Here is a 22,996-nt window from a genome sequence, read left to right as displayed (position 1 = left end):
TAATATCGAAAGTTGTTTATTCCAAAAGAGTAGGGGGGATTCCTAAGCATGATGTACGTCTATGTAGACTACATTGTTGCCATAAGATGGAGCAACTTGATTATCCATGTATCGTATTCACTCTGCTCTTACAGTTCCAGCCATTGTAATCGACCTGTCATCCACGTGTAACCATTACCACACATTAAGAACAATGCAATGCATTCATCTTCAGTTGCCAAGGCAACTACAACATGGTTTTGGACCATCAATCACGTCGCCCGATAGGTGTACACTTTTTATATAAAAGCCAGCGTTGAATTGTACTCCCATGAACTGCACACAAGATGTATCCATGGCAATAGAAGAGAATACAATGCAACCTGATATGGGTGGGTGGGAACAAGACACAAAAATTGGTTGGGGTTAACACTGATTTCTCTCTTTCTCTCTCCACCCCCACCCACCACATCTCGAAGCATGTTGGGCTCCTCTTGTTCCAAGTGAAAAAAAGGGATGACCTCCTCACACACGCTTTTCTTTCTTTCCCAAGGTATATCACCATGGCTGAAAATGCTTCTCTTATTACTCGTCTCCCACCAGAGATTCTCGCTCTCATCTTTGCCAACTTGTCTCTTCAGCATCGCGTCCAATGTTTATGCATTTGCAGATCGTGGCGTGCATTCCTCTTCAGCTGGTCTGGTCTATGGAATGAACTCTCGGATAACGAAGGCTATGACATGATCAAGATGTTCAAAGCATACATGCAATCATCATCCTCAGGCACACCAATGCGCTATCGTATTGACAGCATCCATATTCATGCAACACGGCGACGGAAGCATAAGCAAATCATGCGATTATTCAAAGAATATCAAAGCCATTGTCGTATACAATCAGGTAAATACAAAGAGACAAAAAGAGGAAGGGTGGTGGATACTAAAAGGTGGAGGATCATAGTTCATCTCTATGGTAACATGTCAAGACATTGGTTTCGAAGGATGATACGACTCGAAGACATGGTGCGACTGACCTTGAATGGCGTAAGCAATCCAGCACCCGACAAGGTATTCGCCATTGTGTTGCACGAGTGCCCCAATTTGAAGCACTTTGTTTACCACACCGCATGGTCGGCGCACGCACCAGCATCCCCATCGTCATCATTCAACTGGTCATTTCCACCCCATCACAAGTTATTATCACTTGACATGTATTTACACGCACGTGTTGACAGCTTCCCATTACATCGCCTCTTATCATCTTTACCTCACCTTGTCGCCATTCGTTTGAATCCATACGACTTTGATGGGGCAGCTCACGTGTTGCACATGCTTCAACAACATCCCTTTTTACAAGCGATTCGATTCAATTACCATGACAACGACGTTGATGAGGAACAACAACTAAGAGGGAAAAGGGGAGGAGGAGGAGGATTACGTCAATTACAGATACAAGAACTCTGTGGCATCGATGATACGGCTTTGATCCCTTTCTTAATACAACATCACACCACGCTACGGATCCTTGACATTCACTTTGTGGAATATTTGACACATTTGACGGCCAGTGCTTTAGCCTCATTATCCTTTTCTGTTTTGGAACGTATCAGTCTCAGCAACCTTGTTGGTGCACACCCTTCCCATTTGATGGCGTTCTTTGCTCGTGCCACTCGATTACGCCAAGTTCGGATCTTTGCGTTGGATGCTTTCAATGACAATGTGCTTTATACCCTTGGTCAATATGCAAGTCGGTTGGAATCGTTATATCTCGCCCATTGTGAAAACATCACACCAAAAGGCCTACTACAATTTGCCACCACAGCCAAATGCAAATCGACCACGCTTGCGTTATGTCAAGTAGATCATGATATGATGGATAATACATCAACATCATACGACAATGATAACGTGTTGGATGCTATTCGACAGGCGCTTCCTCAGCTGGTCTCTATGTGATGATGATTAGTTTAGCTGCACCGCCAACTTTATACGTACATGGAATAATAAATGTGGTCTGAAACGGACACGTGGCGCACAAACACAACAAACGGGTCATTTGAGCTATGCATCGGCACAAAAGTTGTATGATAAGCTTTTTCTTTGTATGGTGGCTATTCAATAATGGCCAATCAACCTGCTTCTTCTCCTTTCCCCCCAAAAGTAAAGTTGTCGTCAGTTGCCAGCCTGTTGGTGCGTGTGTGTGTGTGCAAAAGAGTGAAAGAGAAACAGCCCAAACATAAACAGTCAATATGCATGTAAGAAACTGTGAATCTTGTGCCAAGCTTTTCTTGTCTCTTTTTTCTCTGCTTCTTTTCATTATTCGCTTGTAGATACATTATACATACATGGTTACTACTACTACTACCACCACCACCACGTTACAATGGCTCAAACATTCTTTATCGCCTTCCACATTAACTTCGTCACGCTACGTTCCTCGACATAATAACAAGAAGCGACAAAAGCAACAACATCCATTTGATGCCCTTCCTGAAGAGTTGACACTGGAGATCTTTGTACATTTGGATTCGCTGAGCCTGTATCGGGTCACCCAAACATCTATGAGGTATCGACACATGATTTCTCGGTGTATCAATCTATGGACATGGTTATGGTTTGATCCAACGTTACCACTTGAACGTCGTGACCTCTATCGGATGTTATGCTTTTTGGTGGAACACCATGGATTACATGAGCAAATTCGAGGTGCACGTTTTGATCGTTGTACCATTGACAGTACCACGCTTGAGCGAGTCCTCAGATACTTGCCACGATTATCAACACTCTCAGTGGTTGGGTGCCCTCATCTCGATTGTTTCCAATTCTTATCCATCCTCAGACATACAACAGCACCTCTTGGACCTATGAATTATTCACTGCCACCATCACGCTTGCTACCAAGTGGACCCTTATTGCAACATCTTACACGACTTGAAATCAGGGGGTTGTTTCCAAGTGAGCGAGGCATCATGTCATACGCACACGAGATTTACTGCTACACATCCATCCGACGTCTCCTGGCAAAAAACAACAATGCAGCACGACAACGCGCACGTCGCATTTCTCGACGTCGTCATTTCCATGCACGTGTATTGGAAGGATTTGAGGAGGAAGAAGAGGATGATGACGTGATGATGGATGATGAAGATGAAGATGAAGACGACGAGGATGATGATTTGTTGCTGTATCATCAATTTTGGCTCCTTTTGCAACAGCCGTTGTTTCGAGCATCCCCTGAGCTCCTGGTACTACCATCCACAGCAGCTACTTTTTCAGCACTCAGCTCTATCACCCATAGTGCTATCACTACTACTAGTACTACAACGTCCACTGTGAATAGCATCAAGAATGGGCGTAATGTGGGTAACAATGGCAATCAACGTCGTAGTATTGAAATGGATGTACAACCATGCTCACACTGCCATCGTAACGTGACTCAACCCACTCCTGCGTCATGCACACTATGTGGCGATCCAACTCTCACGCCTTGTGCACAATGCATGTGCTATCACTGTCGTCGTATCTTGTGTCGCTCATGTTTTCGTTTACGACGTGGATGGCGTGTCCTTCGTTGTCATAAATGTCAACTTGCACGACGCGTGTGTGATAATACCGAATGCATCGTATCCCTTCATAACAATAGCAGCAGTAGTAGTCATGGCAACAAGTCGAGACCATGGAAACGACGTGGACATGGTAACGGTGGTGGTAGCAGCGACGATACAATACCCGATTTTTATTGTGCTTGGTGCATACAAAAGAAAAATCCAAGGCAACGATTACCATGGATTCGACGTCTATTGTGGATGATGCCTAATAAGCAATCCTCTTCTTCATCCATCTTTAATAATCGACCCCCCTTGTATCTCAACAATTGACCTATACCATTATCGCTACTCATATTAAACTAGTGTTTCTTAATGTGTATGTGTGGATAGTGAATGTATTGAAAATTGGATTAATCTATGCACAGCAGCAAAAGGTCGTCATCCATCTGTAAGTAGATTAGAAAACATGTGTGTTACATCTAATGCGTGAATTGCCGGTAGAACTAAGAGAGAGTGGGACGGAGATCTTCTACCAGTGACGTGAGTCTCCTCCAAAACAAATTGTTTGTGGGTCAGCCAACGTTGCAAGGTTTCTCTAACGCGACCATTTACAACATGATTGGAAAGCAGCACGTCCAAGCACAACAGCGTGTTCCCGTTTACCACGATCCCTGGGCTCGACGTGAAGCATGGCGTAAGCATCCCATCTTTTCAAAGAGCAGCAACTTTAAGACCATGTTCCCCGGCCTCGGCATTGCCACTGTTGCCTTCATTGCCTACTGTGGTGTCGAACATTTCTTCCTCAAGGACAAGAAGCACCATTAGACAAGATTGACGATACAACACACACACACCCTTTGATCAACATGTGATATACACCCACTCAATCAAACCACAATAAACGTACTATGAAGCAACATCCGTATACACACACTTTAATCACCGTATCTCTCCACCTTCAACATTACACATGTATACATTGGGGGGTTTTGGAAGGGACCATATTACAAGACATAAGAACAACTTTTATGGTATTCACAAGAACAAACGGGGATGGTGTGAGAGTTTGTGTTTTTCTATATCAAAGAACGAGTGCCTTTTATACATCTACAAGTTGGCATTGTGTAATATGTGGATGTCTATAATGGGGTGTTGACAAATGTTTTGAGGAGAGGGAGGGGATGTTTACTGTTGTTGTTGACCATCACCACCTTGTTGTTGTTGTTGTTGATCACCACCTTCTTGAGCAGCACGGTTCTTGTAAACCATCTCAAAGAGCTTAAGAGAGCTTTGTTGAAGATCATCAATCTTAGCCTTGAGTTCTTCGGGGTTGGCAACATCACCAGATTGAGCCTTCATGGCCTCCTCACGCAACTCAGTGATCTTAGCCTTGATCTTCTCAGCTTCAGCCTTATCGAGTTGCTCCTTGAAGTCTTCCATAGCCTTCTCGGTCTCAGTCATGACCGAATCAGCACGGTTGGCCATTTCAATGGTATCACGACGAGCACGATCAGCCTCAGCGTTGGCCTCAGCTTGTTGGATCATGTTTTCAATTTCATCATTGCTCAAACCAGAAGAAGCAGCAATAGTCATGGATTGATCACGGTTGGTGGCCTTATCCTTAGCGCTGACGTTGACAATACCATCGGCATCGATATCAAATTCAACTTGAATTTGAGGAACACCCTTGGGAGCAGGAGGGATACCAGTCAAGTTGAAGTCACCAAGGAGCTTGTTGTCACGGCACAATTCACGTTCACCTTGGAAGACACGAACGTTGACTTGAGTTTGGCCATCAGCGGCGGTAGAGAAGACTTGAGCCTTCTTGGTGGGAATGGTAGTGTTACGGTTGATCAAACGAGTGAAGACACCACCAAGGGTTTCGATACCAAGGGAGAGAGGAGTGACATCAAGAAGCAAGATATCGGTAACGGAACCAGCAAGGACACCACCTTGAATGGCAGCACCCATAGCAACGGCCTCATCGGGGTTGACAGACTTGGAAGGCTCCTTGCCAAAGATGTTCTTGACGGTATCAATGACCTTGGGCATACGAGACATACCACCAACCAAGATAACATCACCAATTTCAGACTTGCTGATACCAGCATCCTTCATGGCCTTCTCACAAGGAGGAACAGTACGTTGAACAAGGTCACCAACGATACCTTCGAACTTGGCACGGGTCAAAACGGTGTTGATGTGCTTGGGACCAGAGGCATCAGCAGTGATGTAGGGAAGGTTGATATCGGTTTGCACAGTGGAGGACAATTCAATCTTGGCCTTCTCACAAGCTTCACGCACACGTTGAATAGCCATGCGGTCGTTGGAAAGGTCGAGACCAGATTCCTTCTTAAAGTCTTCAAGGACGTAACGCACCAAGTGAGAATCGAAATCTTCACCACCGAGGGCGGTGTCACCATTGGTAGACTTGACTTCGAACACACCGCTTTGGATCTCGAGAACAGAGATATCAAAAGTACCACCACCCAAATCGAAAACAGCAATGGTCTTATCACCGGACTTGTCGAGACCATAAGCAAGAGCAGCAGCAGTAGGCTCGTTGATCACACGTTGAATCTCAAGACCGGCGATCTTACCAGCATCCTTGGTAGCTTGACGTTGAGCATCGTTGAAGTAAGCAGGAACAGTAACGACGGCGTTCTTGACCTTCTTGCCAAGGAAACCTTCAGCGGTCTCCTTCATCTTGCCAAGGACAAAGGCACCCATTTGAGAAGGAGAGTACTTTTTGCCTTGAGCTTCAACCCAAGCATCACCGTTTGTGTGGGGAACAATCTTGTAAGACACAGCCTTGACATCAGCTTGGACAGCAGGATCCTTGAATTGACGACCAATCAAACGCTTGGTGGCATAAACAGTGTTGGCAGAGTTGACAACAGCCTTTGATAGAGAGCATCCCATACGTTAATATACACATCATCCAAAGCATTCCATTCCATCCCATTCTATTTACCTGACGCTTAGCAGCTTGACCAACCAAGAGTTCACCATCCTTGCCAAAGGCAACAACGGAAGGAGTAGTGCGAGCACCTTCAGCGTTTTCAATGACACGGGGGTTCTTGCCTTCCATCACAGAGACACAAGAGTTGGTAGTACCCAAATCGATACCAATAATGGGACCCTGAACACCACCAGAGCTATAGGAACGAGCCATGCTGGAGAGGACGCCAGCCTACGAATCTCGAGTTAATGTATGGACGTATGCCAATGACAGAGACCGATTGCTTACATTGCGACGAGCCAATGAAGGGAGAACACGAGAACGGGTGACCTTGGATAGGTTGTACATGTTTGCTGAGAAAGCGGTAAAGAAAAGAGAAGCCGGGGTGAAAGGTACAAATGAATAATTAGCCGGGTGGCTTCGGCTGAGAGGAAAACTGAAGAAGATGCCAGAAGACTAGACAACCCTATCAACCAAACAAATTCGAGATGGCCCTTCAGGCACACCAAGTTGCACAAACATTTTACACACGCACATACACATCATTGTTTATGATTCACATCTCATCTCATAAAAAGTCATTTATTTATCTCTCTTCAACAATGAACCTCACCAATAATAATGGGATCACTCCTCTTATAAGATGTTCCAATCATGTTTCACGTATATAATCTTCAATGTTGTTGGTCATGAATGAGACATTTGCTATTACAGATCTGCTGAGTATGATATACACCCGTCATTATGGCAAATGCCAGGCTCCATACATAACCCGTGGGAAATTGAGACACGAGCTTGTGCACCCTGCTGCATGATGACACTAAACGCAAGTGCATACATCATCGCTTGTCGTCTGTGTTATCAATCAACCAGCGAAGCTTAAACTTTGTTAGGCAAAAAGTCATCAGATCCATCCAATCAAGCATATTGCTCCTTCAAATGCTCACTGGTACGTATCAAAGCCCGCAAAGGGACATGACATAGTAACGGCTTTTAGTATTATATAGTAGCCCAATCCTGTCACATTCATCGTTGAGCATAAAGAAATCAAAGGCTTGTCATGAGATAAAGGAGTCATTGTTGGATCTTGTTGCCCCATTATTTACACTTTCAGAGACAAAGAAATTATAGGAGGACTCATGTGTGCTATCCTTATTAATACCATAAAGCATTGAAATGGGTATTGCACCCTCTCGTAAGGTCTCGAATGGTGTAGGATGCCATGCAGTGTTACATCTACAAAGCTAAAGCATGAAGTAGGAAAAATAGACAACAGCATCTTCCATGAACCAATTGCACAGTGCATGTTTATAAAATGAAAAAGGTTTCTTGGATCCTAGCAATGCTATTTGATGTACTCGGCTCATCCTTGGTATGCGTCCTCAATGGATTTGACAAAATCTTCAACTTCGTAGCCACCATCGCAATCCTAGTTAATGAGGGTAATTAGTCAAATCGATCCTCTATCTATTGGGAGCAACCATTACCTTCCAAGTGCCATCATGAATGCAGCGCAAACGATTGTCAATATACACAGTGCAGCTTTTTCTATCAGGGTAAACAGCTGTTAAACATCATGATGCATCAAATCTTGCACTTTTTAAGCAACTTACTCGACTCCAAGGCTTTGTGTACGCTTCACTGATTCGCCCAAAAGTTCAACACCTTTACCAGATTCAATGCAATCCTTGACACGTGCAAATGACAACCCCAATTGTCCCGCTGCAAGATACAATGCCAATCAATATCAATGACATTCACTCTTATCCTTTTGCTTACCACAATCCTCGGCCAAACCATCACCATTGCCGATCGATTCATATTTCTCATTCAAACAAAGATCGAATTCGAACCATTGATGATAATCAGGATAGACATGCTTGAAACAAAGCTCTTGAATATTGCCAAGGCATTCTGATGGACCATGCTTGCTAGATAATGCAGGTGATAGAGTAAGTGTTGGATGTTCTCACAACATACACACATACTCTCAATGACATACCATTCATATTGATATTCCTCGGATTGATTAGCCTTGGCAATATAGTTGACATCAAGAGATACTGGCACTTGGACTTCGTCCACTAGCAAAGACATGCAACGTTACCATGGCAGTTGCTTCATAATATCGCTGTATCATACTTACAGACTTGAGAGAATACGTTTTCACAAAAGACCTTGTCTGGACACTTGCTCATGACAAACAGCTCAACGGGGACAGCAGCATCGCTACGAACATGGTGACGCGCCGATTGAATAGATCTCGGCCATGGCATAAACGATACAACTGAAATGAAGGTGATGGCGATAAGCAGCAATGTACATGCGTTGGCTGGCATAACGAATGTGTATGGGAGTAGTTTAGTAAGGGAACAAGAAGAAGATTTACTGCTTGCTCCTCTTTTCTTTCTCACATTCATGCGCACCATCCACCTCGATATTGCACAATTTGTGCCACATTACACTGCTCATTAGTATAGTGAAACCTCGCTCATACATCCCAATCATCAATACACCAGTTTTATGATGCATCAACTTGTATAAGAATGTCTATTGTTGACTATTTTATGCGCGTATGCGTGTATGTGTGGGTGTGCAGTAATAATCCATCTCCTTGATTGGCGGGGGAGGGAGTTCCCAGACCATACGCTGGGTCACTTGAAACTCGTGGAACCATTCATCCTACCCAATCAAAAGTGAGCGCGCTGAGTTAATTAATCCCTGAAAAAACTATAAAAGGAGGGCGAAAACGCAACCTGAACAACTCATACTTACCTGAGTCGTGTGTCTGGTGATCAAGGAGGCTGGGCACACAGGCGAGATGGCCTACCATTGCACTCCCGGTGGCCGCTTGTCTGCGAACATCCTTCGGGGTGTCTCGAGGCTACAATTTTTGCTTTGGGGAAGAGTTTGGTTCGCTGAACTATTCCCCGCCATCCACTTTTAAAAAGAAAATGATAATATGAAAATGGGTTGTTGTGTATATCATTATCGTGACTTTTAATGAAGATTAGTTTGCTCACGTTGGTTCAACTACTTGAATACATAAATGGATGAACAAGGGAGAGAACAATGCTGTGTGTGTGCGTGTGTATGGGAGGGCTAAAAAGTGTGTGTGTGCGTATGGAACAAAATGGGGAGAGAAATATGTGTGTGATGATAAGATTATGCAGCAGCAGACACAACTTGTTGAGTACCGGCAGCAGCGACCTTCTTGTTTTCAGTGATCTTTTCGGCACCTTCCCAACCAAAGTCCTCAGTGGCAGTATCAGCAAGCATTTCTGCAATAGCAAGAGATGCTGTGCATGCAGGAGTAGGAGCGTTGCGGACACAAAGAATCTTGCCATCCATGACCTTACGTTCCAAGATATAGTCGTTGGCAGCAATACCACCATCTTCAAAAACTTGTGACATGACACCAGCAAAGCTTTCCTCAACCATATCTTCAGTGAGACCAGGAACATAGGCTTGAGCAGCACGCAAAAAGGCACGCTTGTTCATATCCTTGTATAATTCACCAATGGAAAGTGATGGGTTCTTGAGTGCAAACATCATCAAGTTGCCGTTGGTAAGCGAATCCCAAAGATCAGACAACTTAAAGTCAAAGAAGCTATAGCCTTCACGAGTGAAAGTAAGGCATGCACCAGGACCCACAATCATTTGGATACCACGACGAGTATTGACCTACAAATAGATGCATGATATCATGTGAGCTCTTCCACACTTTGCTGCACCTCATTTTCCTTTTCTTCCTTTTTTCCTTACAGTTGGGGTGAAATGAACACCGACAGGGATACCACCACCACTGGGCACTGGGTACACATTCATACGGCAAATGCCACGATATTCGGGCTTGAGTTGGTAGTAAGTGCCACGGAAGGTCACCACCTTGGCTTTGTTAGGATTACCACCAGCCAATCCAGCGACACGATCAGAATAGAAACCAGCACATGTAATAACATTCTTGGCTGATACCTTGAGTGTAGGACCACGTTGCTTAGGTTCCACACCCCAAATCTATATTGGGTACCATATCCCTTGTCAATAAACATTGCATAGTGCTATACCAACGACGACAACTTGATGCATACCTCGATACGACCATCAGGGCGTTGTTCGAATTTGCTAGCTTCAAAGGCAAGCTTGATCTCTGCACGGCTATAGTAATCATCATAAGCAATCATCCAACAAAAGCCAAAAGACCATTGATGACTTACCCAGATTGAACGATCTCATTGGCAATGCATTGAGCAACCAATCCATAATCGGTGATACCGGTGTTGGGGGAATAAAGAGCAGAGTAGGCAACAACGTTGGGTTCCAAACGACGGATCTGCATGGGAGGAGAAGATAATCATTTTGGAATTAAATCATCACCTCCTTGACCACACACATTCGTATTACACACGTACCTCCTCACTATCTAGAACTTGCAGATCTTTGACGCCGTTTGTGGTGGCGATCTTATAGAGGCGTTCTACCTCCTTGTGCTCCTTCTCGTTGACAGCCACAATAAGCTTGCCACAGCGTTCCACAGGTAGTTGATTTTGCTTGCAGTATTCATACATGAGCTCTGCACCACGCACACAAGTGTATGCCATACGTGAACCAGGCTTGTAGTAAATACCGGCATGGATGACACCACTATTATGACCGGTTTGATGAGCGGCAACTTCACGTTCCTTTTCAAGAACAGCAACGGTCATGTTGGGGAATCGCTTCAATAGCTCGCGTGCAGTTGCCAAGCCAATAATACCACCACCCACTGCATATGTGTATATGTGTTACAGAAAAAAAGATGTCCACAAGTAAATGTTAATGAATGCAAATAAACATAGACATTAGCAAAAGTTGATCTTACCAATCACAACATCAAAGTCGGTCTTGCCGTTGTTTTGTGAAAGGGCCGTGCGAAAGCGTTCTTCAGCTGCTGGACCTCGTAGCTTGGCCAAACCAGGATTGACAGGCACGTTTTCACCAGGCAACGTTTCCCAGAATGACATTTTTTGTTCAGCGTGTACCTTGGTAGGTTCAGGACGAATGGCCATATAGGCCATGCCTGTAGCAGCAAACGCACCCATTGTGATAGCTGGCATACGACCACCACGAGCAAACATTCTTGCAGATCGAGCAAACACCATGATTGATTATTATAAGAGAGATTTGAAGATATGATAGAAAGAGAAGGCTTGATCCAAGGACATCGAGTTGTTAGGTGCTTTATATATTGTCAATGGAAATGGAACCTTCTCTGCAATGCACAAATTGGCAAGGAGTATTCAAACATGCATCTACCTACGTGGATGAGTATACTTTGTGTGTGGCTTTCTTATCTCCTTCATCCAATGCTCGTCTCGCGTTTACTTCTCCTTGCACCCCCAAATCCCCCTTTCTATCCTTTTCTCGTTTCCAACATCCAGCCATATACCCTCCTTCTCGGTGTTAAGTGTGATGGAATAAAAGTTGCCACGTCTTTTGCTCAATGCTTTTACCCCTGATTGATCAGATACCATTTGCAATGGACATGTAGCTCCTTGGTGTGACCAAATGAAAGGGAACAAAGCAAAGCAGTATTAGTATTCCGTTTCCAACCATGCCAAGAGATCACTCGTCATGTTTCCTGTTTAAGTACCTGCCATGGTGATTGTTGCCCTGACAACACAAAAGGGACACTACGATAGGATCGTACCCGCCATTTCAATCATATTGGATAATGGTCTCCTCCATAAATCGCCATCAATTGAGCCCGTGGACGTTTCACGTTAAAATAGATTTCTTTCTCCCAATGCGTGCATATGCAATTACATGCATGTCATCTATAAAACACAAATGCATCTACCATCACACAAACTCACAAGCTCTCTTGGTCATCATTGATCTATTGACAAATTCCCAATTTACAAAAGTTACAACGCACAACGTACCCCGATTATCCTAAACATCATGTCAATCATGGCTAGAACCTATGTCAGCGATCCCTGTTTGTGGAAATGACAATGATGGACCACTTCCTTTTTCTTTGCTTCACACGAAGGTGACAAAGGGGTTGAATGCAGAAGAAGATACAGCGATCAGCATGCAAAAGGTAAGTGTACAAGCAGGCAACACCCCCAACCTACCTCTTCTTTGCTATGTAAACAATAGAATTTGGACATATTTAAAAAAAGATATCTATGTATGCGTCGATCCAATGTGCGTAACGTAAATAAAGAGTAATTGAAATAACCATGTTTCGGAGCACGGCCCTGTTGGTCAAACTTGATAACGTATCTAATGTCTACCGCTTATGACAATGACCACCATTTTTGTAGGAACAAAATCATGTTGCAGCCATCCGGATCAGATCACACCAAATCAGGGGCTATATGTATGCGCTGTATAAGACGTAATACGCCAAGAGAGTTGATTGCTGCAATCGGTGCTTTGTGGATGCATATCCATAAACAGCTTTAAGAGTTATCCAAATGCTGTGTTTCTCAATTCTCTACCCTATCCTATCACCTTCACCTTACCTCATTTTGTTGCAAGAGCTATATGACTATCCAACATCATGTTGTGGCAATTTTGCTCCACGCATATGATATCGTGGCGTTACCGACGCAGGGAGAGAAAGCATTGCCACTTTTTTGTTGTTGTATGCTGTAGAGCACCTCCTTCCGATTCACGTTCCTGGATACTCTAATATCTAATAAGCCCTTAAGACATGTGATATCATTCACTCCCTGCATACGTTTCACATCCCTTTCTATCATCATCATTGGTGGTGATGGTATCAAAAAGAGTTGTATATAAAGACGTTGAACGTCGGTGGCATAATAGATGGCACCATCGTCTCTGGTCAAATGGCTTGAAAAGGACGTTCATAATGATACTGCATAATCAATGCAGAAACATGCTTGGTACCTGTAAACGCGCGCATATCATGTATGTCGGATCCCCACCTCCGCAACATAATTCGTCAACCCCCAACTTTCTACCACCATGTCGATGCATTCCTTCCTTGAGCTTGATCTTATACCGTGCGTTCGTGTAGGCTTTACAGTAGCCGTGCATACGGGATCTCCTGCGTATAGCACATGCTACCACTACATGGAATATCCGTCATCCGTGATAATGGTTTATGCGTGAATGATGATGATAGTCCATTTGTTTTGGCTGTCTAATATCAACAATAATGCAGTAGCTGGTCTGATGACCCGCTGCGTGCACTAAGCTAGTGGTCATAAATGCGTCTTGACTCCACTCAAAGCTCAGCTACCTTACTTTCCTGCATGATGCACGCAGCCAATGTAAACAACAATGCACTTTGTGGTGTGTATACACACCCCCACGCCACCACACCCACCACAACAACCAAACGTCCAATATTCAAAGCAGCAACATTAATCTTGATTACTCCTCATTGCTCATAGCAGCATGCTGTTGACGGATGCTGCATGTGTGCACGCTCCCGGTATCTTTAACGCATATAAAAGGACAACGAACTAGAAATAGCGTTAATGTGAAGGGTTAATAGCTTTGTAGATCATCAGCAGCAGGTCCCAACTAAAATGTCAATAAGCAATTTGGAGCGATCTAGCGGGGCACAAGGAAACAGCCGCCCCTATTAGCTTCCTTTGTGGTCACAAGCTTAAGCAATAGCACATGGTGGTTATAATAGACCACAACATCTGTCATATGTGGATGTGGTTTGTTGGTCAAATGAATGATTTTACTATTAAGAGGATCAACAATGGGTATCAAAAGATCATGAAACATAATGTGATTAAGGCCTTTTTCTGTTAAGCTACAAAGGGAAGGGGGCCCTTGTCACTATGAAGCAACTAAAACGTATAGATGTTGGTAATTATGTGATGACGATAATGGCAGCAGTGGTGATCTAATATGAAAGCGAGTCATTGTGCTATAGTACAATGGAGCATTTTCTAGCACAAGTGCTCATACAAATGGCACCTTTTTATCATTTTCTTTGTATGTAGGTGTATAAAGAAATGTCTCGCAATTCTCTTACTGGTACATCAATTACTCCAATGAAGGATATCAGCACCAGTCTTTTGTTACGAATGACCTTCTTATCTGGGTCCGTAAATCGAATTGGTGAGACTATGAGAACCAACACGCATTGCGCCGCCCGAAGGCAGCTCCAGATTTAGGACGGAGAAAGATTCGACGACTCTTCGCGTTTCTGGATACTGTTGCCATGGTGATCAAGTTGTGGTATTGGGGTCTTTTCAAAGAGTATTGCTTCAACAAGCTTTTATTACATTTAACGAACATCATGCCATATAAAATCGTATTATCTATATGCTTGTTGCCTAATCATGCCTTAATGATTGCATACTATTGCATTACATCTACTACATATGAGGATGCTGTCGTTGAGCTATCCCACCACCATATATAAATCTCCTTACATTCCATATCCATGTACGTTGCAAAAATCTCATGTCAACGGCTGGTTGCCTGTTCACCATCCACAAGGTATGCATGTATACTGTATGTGTGTGTATGCGTGTATGAGAGGATGTGGCTTACCACTATGAAGGCTTGATAAAATTTCGCTCCGACCTTTCTTTATCCATTACCTTTTTACATGCCCAGCAATATGGAAGAAGACAAGCGCACCGAGGAAGACGTTGTCATGGATGACGCCCAGTCTGAGGAGGAGCAAACTGATAACCAATCTGAAAATGCCGAAGACGAGGTCATCGTGAGCGCTGATAAGATGGAAATCGTGAGTGGATCGTTTAGACCAGGGCTTCTTGAGAGAGCGATCGCTGACATGAGTCTCTTTGATAGATCGCCGGTGCAACGGGTGACCAGACCGCAATGACATTTTGCTTCAAGGAGGAAGATCACACTCTTGGCAACTCGCTTCGACATATGATCAACAAAAAGTATGTATGGATGTGATAGAGACATACCTTTCTTCTTTGGACAAGCTATTAACAAAAGATGTATAGCCCTCAAGTTGACTTTTGTGGTTACTCTATTCCCCATCCTTCTGAAGCCAAGATGCATATGCGTATTCAAACTACCAGTAAGTTGTATACCCAAAGTGGGAGGTTTGCATGAAGGGAGCCCAAGCTAATTCACCCTGTCAAAATAGAGCGTACAAATGCCGTTGATGCTTTGAAGAAGGGCATGGATGATTTGACCGAATTGTGTGAATACATCAAGGAAGCTTACATGGCCGAGCTTGCCAATTACGACACTTCCATGGATTAGTGAAGAACGAAGAGAATTGCCACGCAACGCATAGCATACGTACCTGCACACATTACACCATCCATCCCACAACACCCGCACACAGCCATTACCATGTACATAAGATAAACATAATCAATAGACTCTATTGAATCAGGAATTCTTCAACACTCGTGATATAAGTATGGGATCTAGGATTGTAAGTGGATGGAATGAAGCGAATCACATGGGCATGAAAGGGAGAACCATTGTCATGTGAACGATAGTGATGTGTTGCAAGTGGCATCCATGCCCTTAGATAAGGCACAATGGCTTTAATAATCACATGATGAGGATGAGATCGACCCCCTTTACCATGGCAACCGTTATCTCGTTCAAGTTTGACGATCATTCGGTATGCTTGTGTCGTACCATAGCATCGATGTTTTTTTTCTCTGCACACTTATCATCGTCATTGGTCCCTTCATCTAGCAATCATACATTTCTATATACTCGAATGAGCTCGTGTTGAGCGAGATGTTGTAATCTCCATGTTGAAACGGATGATCTCTATCAGCTTGGTATCACTTGCGCCCCAACCATCATCAACAACATCCATTGTTCCATTTTGATCGCACCATGTGTTGCTCGTGTCACGCTCAAGTTGTATTACCGACTACATCTGATTTCCACAAAGCCTTTGTATGCATTAGTCATTGAGCCTACGTGTTCGATTTTTCGCCTGCCCGCCTTTATCAATGACCTCTGGATCCTGTAAATGCAGGGTGTGCATGTTGCATGGTGTCTTTTAATGCAAATCCATATTGATTACGACGCCACGCATCAATTTTTCGTCATGGGTGTTGTTCCCCTTGGGCTGCACTAATCGGGCCGATGATCTTTTTATGGATGGTTAAGGTATTTACAATGAAATCCAAAGTAACCCTGGCATGTGTCATGATTCCAACATGCATGTTTTTCCATTCTTCAGCGTGCATGTTCACCAATATTGGATTTGCTTAGAAATCCGAAGGGAAGGAACTTTTCATCCGGAACATTGAACAACGCATGGCATGACATACCCATTGCCAATGATGCTGTCATTGTCAGTTGTCAGGCAATTGATAATTTCCTTGTCTGCTTGTCTCATTGTCACACAGCAATGGCTCAATTACCATCTACCCAATCATATACAGCCATAGATGCGTGGCATCTTTTGGTAACACCTCTCTTACAAATACTCACAAAGAATCGTTGTCCTTTGTATTCAGGATTAAATGGTAGTTTCATGTTATCGTTTTAAACGTTGATTGGTATGTGGCGGGGTTGGTCATTATCGATCCTCGCCCAGCTCAATAAAATAGGAATTGAACAAGTTTTGCATGAATCACCGAGTATCCTTCTTTTTACCACCATTTTAAGGTTTTCCACAAGGCGACTTGCCCGATTTGAAAATCCAGCCCCTTTGATGTCAATCGTAGTGAAAGAACGTTTGGCCATTGTGTGTGTAAAAATATTAGGTGATATGATGGCTGTCATTATCGAGCGGCTCATCACGCGTTGATGATACACTAATGAGCTCGTGTCACTTTTGTTGATCTGACTATCATTAGCAGCTATTTGAAAAGCTCATTTCATCAGCACAGGGTTAATGAGAGAAATATAGGTTTCAAGATTTTGTATATGCAACTGCAAATGGAGCTAGCCGATGATGCCCCATAAGATTGGTCCTTTGCTTGTTTTACCAAGACTAGATTATAAAGATTTGGATGATGGATTAAGAGGGCAATCGGAAACCTTCCATAAATGTAATGCATGAGATTGTATGTACGATGAAAGGCAAAAAGGACAAGATGGGCGCTCTGTATAACTTTGAACAATACACCATGTTGTTCCTTATTTGTGTGGTACGCTGAACTTGCTCTTGTACGAGGCAAAAAAAGTGCCGTGGTGGATTGTGTGCTCAACGCCCAGCACCCATCAGAGCCCGGAACTCTCCGCAACTGCATTTACACATAACACGAAACCCCAACAGGTTGACGACATGTGCTAGTAAGTGTATACGTGTACTCGCTTTGTCATCCATTTCATCACCCAATGTCGATTTTTTTATTTTCATGCATCGACAACGTGTACGTTATCAATTCTATGCGGTGAACAAAGTTTAGAAAATGTATGGGCCGTGTATGGCATTCTTTAATTGATAGACAAGATGTCTGTAAACGCGGGTAGGACAAGCAAGGGGATGTAAAACAATAGGAACGCCCATCATTGAGCATGCGGTATGCTTGTGCACCATAGTGTGCAGTAGTGAGTATCGGGGATGCACATTGCCCCCTGGGTTGTTTCTTCCCCTCTCTATCTAAATCCAGGGCAATGTCATGGTTAAAGATATATGTATTCGGGTTCTTCCTTTATATAGCGTCTGACAAGCAAGACAAGAAAAGCGTGGTGTCACATAAACGCAACTTGAGGTGACCCGACCATGGGCACAAGAAAAAAAAAGCAAAAGCTCTCGCCATCCACCTTCTTTCAGCTCCTGCATCTTTTTCTTCTTTTCATCTCTTTTTCATTGTATCATGTCATCTTTACATACATCCACACTTTCAAACAACACAATGCTATCCACAACCCATCGGTAAATGCATTTCCTCTTTCACTTGAATGACACAAGTCTTTGCTGTTTTTGTTCACTCAGCATGCTTTTGCACGTGTAGTGTCAATGTTACGCCAGCAGGTACTGGCATCCATGACAAGCCAACAGAGCCCTTGCGACAAGAAACAGCACTTGAAGCAAAAGCAGCTTCATCAACTTCTACTACTACCAGCACACCTTGCGAGGATCAAGATGAAGGTGAACGTGAAAGAGAAGCATTGGCAACTGTTTTTGGTGTGCAAGAATACACCGAGTCGGTCATGTTCTGGAAACGACTTCACGAAGAAAAAAGCCATCAAAAGAGCAACACCAAACCCACCAAGAAAAAGAAAGGCACCACGTTGACATCACAACATCATCAAGAATTCCCTTCAATAATGGTCGAAGATGATGAGAATACTACTACTGCTTCTTGCAATCATAATAGCAGCAAGCAAAATGAGCTGTTGTCACTTCCCGATATACCCACTGTCAGCAAGTTTAATGATCTTTTAATTGACGATGAGCATGGTGTTGATTTCCTATTCCCTGCCAATCCATCGTCAGTATTATTGCATTCATTTTCACCTGCCAATACTGAGGCACACTCGGTAGCCGAATCATCTGTACATTCATCATCAATCCATTTTATGGCATCTGCTATTAATGCTGCTGCTGCTACTGTTGCTGCTGGAGACAACGACACAACGAGCAAGGACATCATTAGCCCAACAACCGAGAATGCAATTGCTCCACCACGTTTATTCATTGGGTATCCACCTTCGATATTCGACATGTTGAAATCCGATCATGATGAGCGTATCATCGTCTGGGGGCCGAGTGATCGTACTACAACGACAGCAGCTGCTAGTAGTGCAAGCGGCGGTCACCTTCATTCACAGCCAGCAAGCTCTTTGCACCACCATGATACAACAGCACCTGCATCATCATCATCACCACCCTCCAACAAGAAACAGCCCTCGTATTTGCAAGGCTTTTCAACCAACACAACAAGCAGCAGTGCTTCGCTTGCAAATGGCAACAATAATAAGCGACGTTCATCAAAGCTTGTCAACTCAGCACGCATGTCAGCTCAATCATTGCTTGTCGATAGCTTCCATCGGCTTAGCAGACAAAAGAGCTTACCTGCACGTATTCGACCACGTTCATCCAAACAACAATTGAAAGCAGAGCAACAACATGGCACATCATCTTCATTATCACCTCCTCCCTTGTTGAAACGTGCTAGCTTCACCATCAAAAACAGGCATTCAGCTGAAGAACTACATCCACCACCCATTCCTGCTGATCCACAAGCTCAACAGCAACAATCACAGCAAATCATTATTGCTGCATCTGTGGAGAAGCTTGTAGAAAAGTTGACCAACAGCTTAGGCAAGTAATCAGATCATTCCATTGCATAATGTTGGTTGGCTAACACGTGCCATTGATGTAACCTTCCCCCCTTTAGACTACACATTCATGACCGATTTCTTTCTCACTTTCCGCACTTTTATTTCCGCTACTCAATTATGCAAGCTTCTCATTCTACGTTTCCGATGGGCCTTGGAAAATGACCATGACGATAGACGCGTTGTTCGTGTTAGGTAAGTAAGAGAGAGATGTGTAACACGCTTTGAAAGGTACATGTAGACTAACTAGAAGTGAAGAACTTTTGTCGTTATGCGTCATTGGCTTCTCAATTACTTTGAACACGACTTTCAACATTGCCGTGAGCTGCGTCAAGTGTTGACATCCTTCCTCAACTCGCTTGCTCATCACCCGTTGGTGCGTCGATCAGCTCGCGATCAGCGTATTGTCAAAGGGCTCAAACGCGTGGTACGGCGACTCAAGTACGTCCACTATGAGCAACATGGGTGCGTCGATCAGGAGGAGAGTGGTTTCAGGACTACTACCACTGCCAATGGTGATACGAACATCATGGATCGATCCAGTGTGCTTGGTGGTGGTGGTGGCAACGATGATGATGATGGATCCTTGGAGAGTGATGTAACCCCTGGCAACTCTGAAGCTGGTGATGATCTCGATACACGATTGATGACAATGGCAAGTGGCGACAACGAAGTTGGTATTGTGGATCCAACATGGAATGAAGAGCAAGCAATGGCGAGGTTGCAATATGAACGTCGACGACGAGAAGAGGAAGAAGAACGTAGCCGTGTCGAGTTCTTTTCTTCCAGGACAACGCCCACGAGTGATGGTGTATCGGTTCCCAGTTTACATTCGGATGTTGTATCAAGCTGTGCCTCTACGTCTGAACCAACGACTCCCATGGAATCGATTGATGGTCGTATCAATACCCAACATTTATCGAACGCTGTGAAGAGACCTGCATTGCCTTGTGATTTCATCCCATCACCCTCATCTCCAAAGATGCCTGCTGTTGGTGCCCCTGGTTCTCGACGTCTACCAGCAACCATCATTCATGATGTATCAGTTGAGCCCCAAGACCTCATTGAGAAAACTGTACGTCGTATCCCATCCAATCGTTGGTGCAAAGCATCGCCTGATGAAGAGGCTCCAGTATTCAACAAGCAACAATTCGATCTGGAAAATCGCCAAACAACACCACAGCAACCACGTAAGCATAGCAACAGCGTCTCGTCATCATCAACACCCAATGAGATTACCGAAGGCTTAGCAAGACGATTATCGAAGAAGAGCATCGAGCGACGTAAGAGTGAAAAGAATCTTCGAGAGACACAATCTTCGGCTAGCAGTGCTGCTTCCTCTGTTGTGAGCACACCTCATATGAGCAGCAGCGCATCAGCACCAGCAGATGCAAGCGATATCCCTGAGATGCCACCTTTGCCAGCTGCAGCACTCAACGCTAAGCTTCTCGTCACCAAAACAGCATTAGCATCCTTTGAGGCTTTACCTTATGATATGACAGCTACTCCATCATCTACATCACCCACAGCTGCTGATGCTAAGCACAACAAACGAAGATTGCCAAAGAAATTCTCAAAGATCTTCAACAACAACAAGCCAACATCCACCACCACCACCGATAAGCCATTGCCACAAGTACCTCCCACCAAATCCACATCGACATCAGCTACAAACAGCAGCACATGCGAGTCTACAAAGATATCTTTATCCTCTTCATCCAGCAGCAGTGATACTCCCACAGCTCATGCAGCTACAACAACCGGCACATCATCCAAAAGTGGTGGTAGTGGTCCTCCATTGCTCAGCCAACTTGCAGCTGAATTGCGTGATGAGGATGATCACGATGATACGGAGACAATGAGACGCTCTTCATTGGATGGACAATCACGCTATGCTCGACGTCGTGGACCTATCTACTTGAGTCATCTTCAACCCACTGGATTCGAATCTGAGACGGCCGTATACATCGAGGAAGCTGAAGAGAGTGATAATGATGATGGCCAAAGTATACGTACTTTCACGACCAACACTGGAGCAGCAGCAGTCAACTTGAATCGTGGATTGTCTTTGTTATCCAATGCACCCAATCATATCCGCACCTTGTCACTCATTGTGGAGCCTGCTGATGACCGACATGGATCTTCATCGGATGAAGCTGATGTACAACAAAGACCACCCGTACCTCCTCTTGATGCTACCACAACAACAATGGCACCACCAGCAACAATGACGACGACCATGATCAGCAATGCTACCCCAGCAACCATCACCACCTTGCCATCCTCTTCCAATAAGCACAGCTTTATTCTATCCTATCATTCGACCAAGATCGTGGAGCAATTCTGTTTGATTGAGCGTCAAGTATTATTTAGTGTACAATGGGAAGAGCTTGTGGATTGTCAATGGCGAGATGGCATTGCCCCTTCAGGAGGTGTTCAACGACTTATCCAGCGATTCAATGATGTATGTCAATGGGTGTCTTCTGAGATTGTCAGGACCGATACTGTGGATGGTCGAGCGGAAATCATTCGCAAGTTTATTCGCTTAGCGCAGGTAAATTTTGGACAAAGGGAAAAGGATCAGGGGCATCTTAATTAACCTTTTTTTCTTTGTGTGATAAATAGAAATGCAAGATCTATGCCAACTTTGCTACATTGCTACAAATCTTACTTGGTTTACAATCACCAGCAGTGACCCGGTTGAGTGCAACATGGGCTCGTGTCAGTGCAAGTGACATGCGACTTCTCGACCAGTTGATCGAATTCACCTCGCCTATCAAGAATTGGAAGAATATGCGTAGTAGCATGGCACTCGTGGCAGAGGAGTATGGTAGTAACCAGCCAACCACGACACACAATGACAACAACAACAACACCATGGGTGGATGTATTCCGTTCCTTGGCATCTATCTCTCGGACCTCATTTTCAACGCCGAGCTACCACCTTACATTGAGCCATCACGTCGCAAAAACTCGTGTGATTCATTGGTCCTTCAACAACCTCTTGTCAATTTCCACAAGCATCGCATCACCGCCACTGTCATCAAGCGTGTACTCACCTTTCAAAATCTCGCACGGCGTTACCCTTTTACCCCGGATCCAGAATTATATCGTCTCTGCTTGGATATTCCCTCCATTGATCTTGATACCATTCGCAAAATGAGCTTCGATATTGAACCTTAGAAGTTATAATAGTATGTATTATCCTTTATCGTATTTTAGAATGTATATGTATTATGCTTTCTTTCCTTATATATATATATATCTTATGATTT

At 44.0% G+C, this 22,996-nt stretch overlaps 9 protein-coding genes across 9 annotated transcripts; 6 read left to right on the top strand and 3 right to left on the bottom strand.

Moving 5' to 3' along the window:
* Positions 1–542: 542 nt before the first annotated feature.
* On the top strand, positions 543–1,934 carry O0I10_006180 (uncharacterized protein; the record flags this gene model as incomplete). Its single annotated transcript, XM_058486212.1, has 2 exons — positions 543–879; positions 940–1,934. 2 exons carry the CDS (start codon positions 543–545, stop codon positions 1,932–1,934), a joined length of 1,332 nt encoding a protein of 443 aa, XP_058343086.1.
* Positions 1,935–2,323: 389 nt separating this feature from the next.
* O0I10_006179 (uncharacterized protein) lies at positions 2,324–3,856 on the top strand (the record flags this gene model as incomplete). Its single annotated transcript, XM_058486211.1, has 1 exon — positions 2,324–3,856. One exon carries the CDS (start codon positions 2,324–2,326, stop codon positions 3,854–3,856), a length of 1,533 nt encoding a protein of 510 aa, XP_058343085.1.
* Positions 3,857–4,141: 285 nt separating this feature from the next.
* Positions 4,142–4,351, top strand: O0I10_006178 (uncharacterized protein; the record flags this gene model as incomplete). The annotated part of the gene is made up of 1 exon (XM_058486210.1): positions 4,142–4,351. One exon carries the CDS (start codon positions 4,142–4,144, stop codon positions 4,349–4,351), a length of 210 nt encoding a protein of 69 aa, XP_058343084.1.
* Positions 4,352–4,711: 360 nt separating this feature from the next.
* Positions 4,712–6,836, bottom strand: O0I10_006177 (chaperone DnaK; the record flags this gene model as incomplete). The annotated part of the gene is made up of 3 exons (XM_058486209.1): positions 4,712–6,427; positions 6,501–6,719; positions 6,777–6,836. The coding sequence occupies 3 exons, from the start codon at positions 6,834–6,836 to the stop codon at positions 4,712–4,714; spliced, it is 1,995 nt and encodes a 664-aa protein (XP_058343083.1).
* Positions 6,837–7,851: 1,015 nt separating this feature from the next.
* Positions 7,852–8,827, bottom strand: O0I10_006176 (uncharacterized protein; the record flags this gene model as incomplete). The annotated part of the gene is made up of 6 exons (XM_058486208.1): positions 7,852–7,917; positions 7,976–8,036; positions 8,102–8,210; positions 8,268–8,419; positions 8,491–8,572; positions 8,635–8,827. The coding sequence occupies 6 exons, from the start codon at positions 8,825–8,827 to the stop codon at positions 7,852–7,854; spliced, it is 663 nt and encodes a 220-aa protein (XP_058343082.1).
* An 826-nt stretch (positions 8,828–9,653) lies between these two features.
* O0I10_006175 (uncharacterized protein) lies at positions 9,654–11,629 on the bottom strand (the record flags this gene model as incomplete). Its single annotated transcript, XM_058486207.1, has 6 exons — positions 9,654–10,172; positions 10,254–10,505; positions 10,580–10,646; positions 10,706–10,821; positions 10,901–11,253; positions 11,350–11,629. The coding sequence occupies 6 exons, from the start codon at positions 11,627–11,629 to the stop codon at positions 9,654–9,656; spliced, it is 1,587 nt and encodes a 528-aa protein (XP_058343081.1).
* A 3,464-nt stretch (positions 11,630–15,093) lies between these two features.
* Positions 15,094–15,716, top strand: O0I10_006174 (uncharacterized protein; the record flags this gene model as incomplete). The annotated part of the gene is made up of 4 exons (XM_058486206.1): positions 15,094–15,222; positions 15,288–15,385; positions 15,452–15,528; positions 15,598–15,716. The coding sequence occupies 4 exons, from the start codon at positions 15,094–15,096 to the stop codon at positions 15,714–15,716; spliced, it is 423 nt and encodes a 140-aa protein (XP_058343080.1).
* Positions 15,717–18,292: 2,576 nt separating this feature from the next.
* On the top strand, positions 18,293–19,712 carry O0I10_006173 (uncharacterized protein; the record flags this gene model as incomplete). Its single annotated transcript, XM_058486205.1, has 2 exons — positions 18,293–18,312; positions 18,392–19,712. The coding sequence occupies 2 exons, from the start codon at positions 18,293–18,295 to the stop codon at positions 19,710–19,712; spliced, it is 1,341 nt and encodes a 446-aa protein (XP_058343079.1).
* Positions 19,713–19,791: 79 nt separating this feature from the next.
* Positions 19,792–22,904, top strand: O0I10_006172 (uncharacterized protein; the record flags this gene model as incomplete). The annotated part of the gene is made up of 3 exons (XM_058486204.1): positions 19,792–19,916; positions 19,980–22,275; positions 22,347–22,904. The coding sequence occupies 3 exons, from the start codon at positions 19,792–19,794 to the stop codon at positions 22,902–22,904; spliced, it is 2,979 nt and encodes a 992-aa protein (XP_058343078.1).
* Positions 22,905–22,996: the final 92 nt, after the last annotated feature.

Source organism: Lichtheimia ornata (genome assembly GCF_029851405.1).
Source record: "Lichtheimia ornata isolate CBS 291.66 chromosome Unknown scaffold00026, whole genome shotgun sequence".
Classification (NCBI taxonomy): domain Eukaryota; kingdom Fungi; phylum Mucoromycota; class Mucoromycetes; order Mucorales; family Lichtheimiaceae; genus Lichtheimia; species Lichtheimia ornata.
This window is presented reverse-complemented; position numbering and strand designations above follow the sequence as displayed.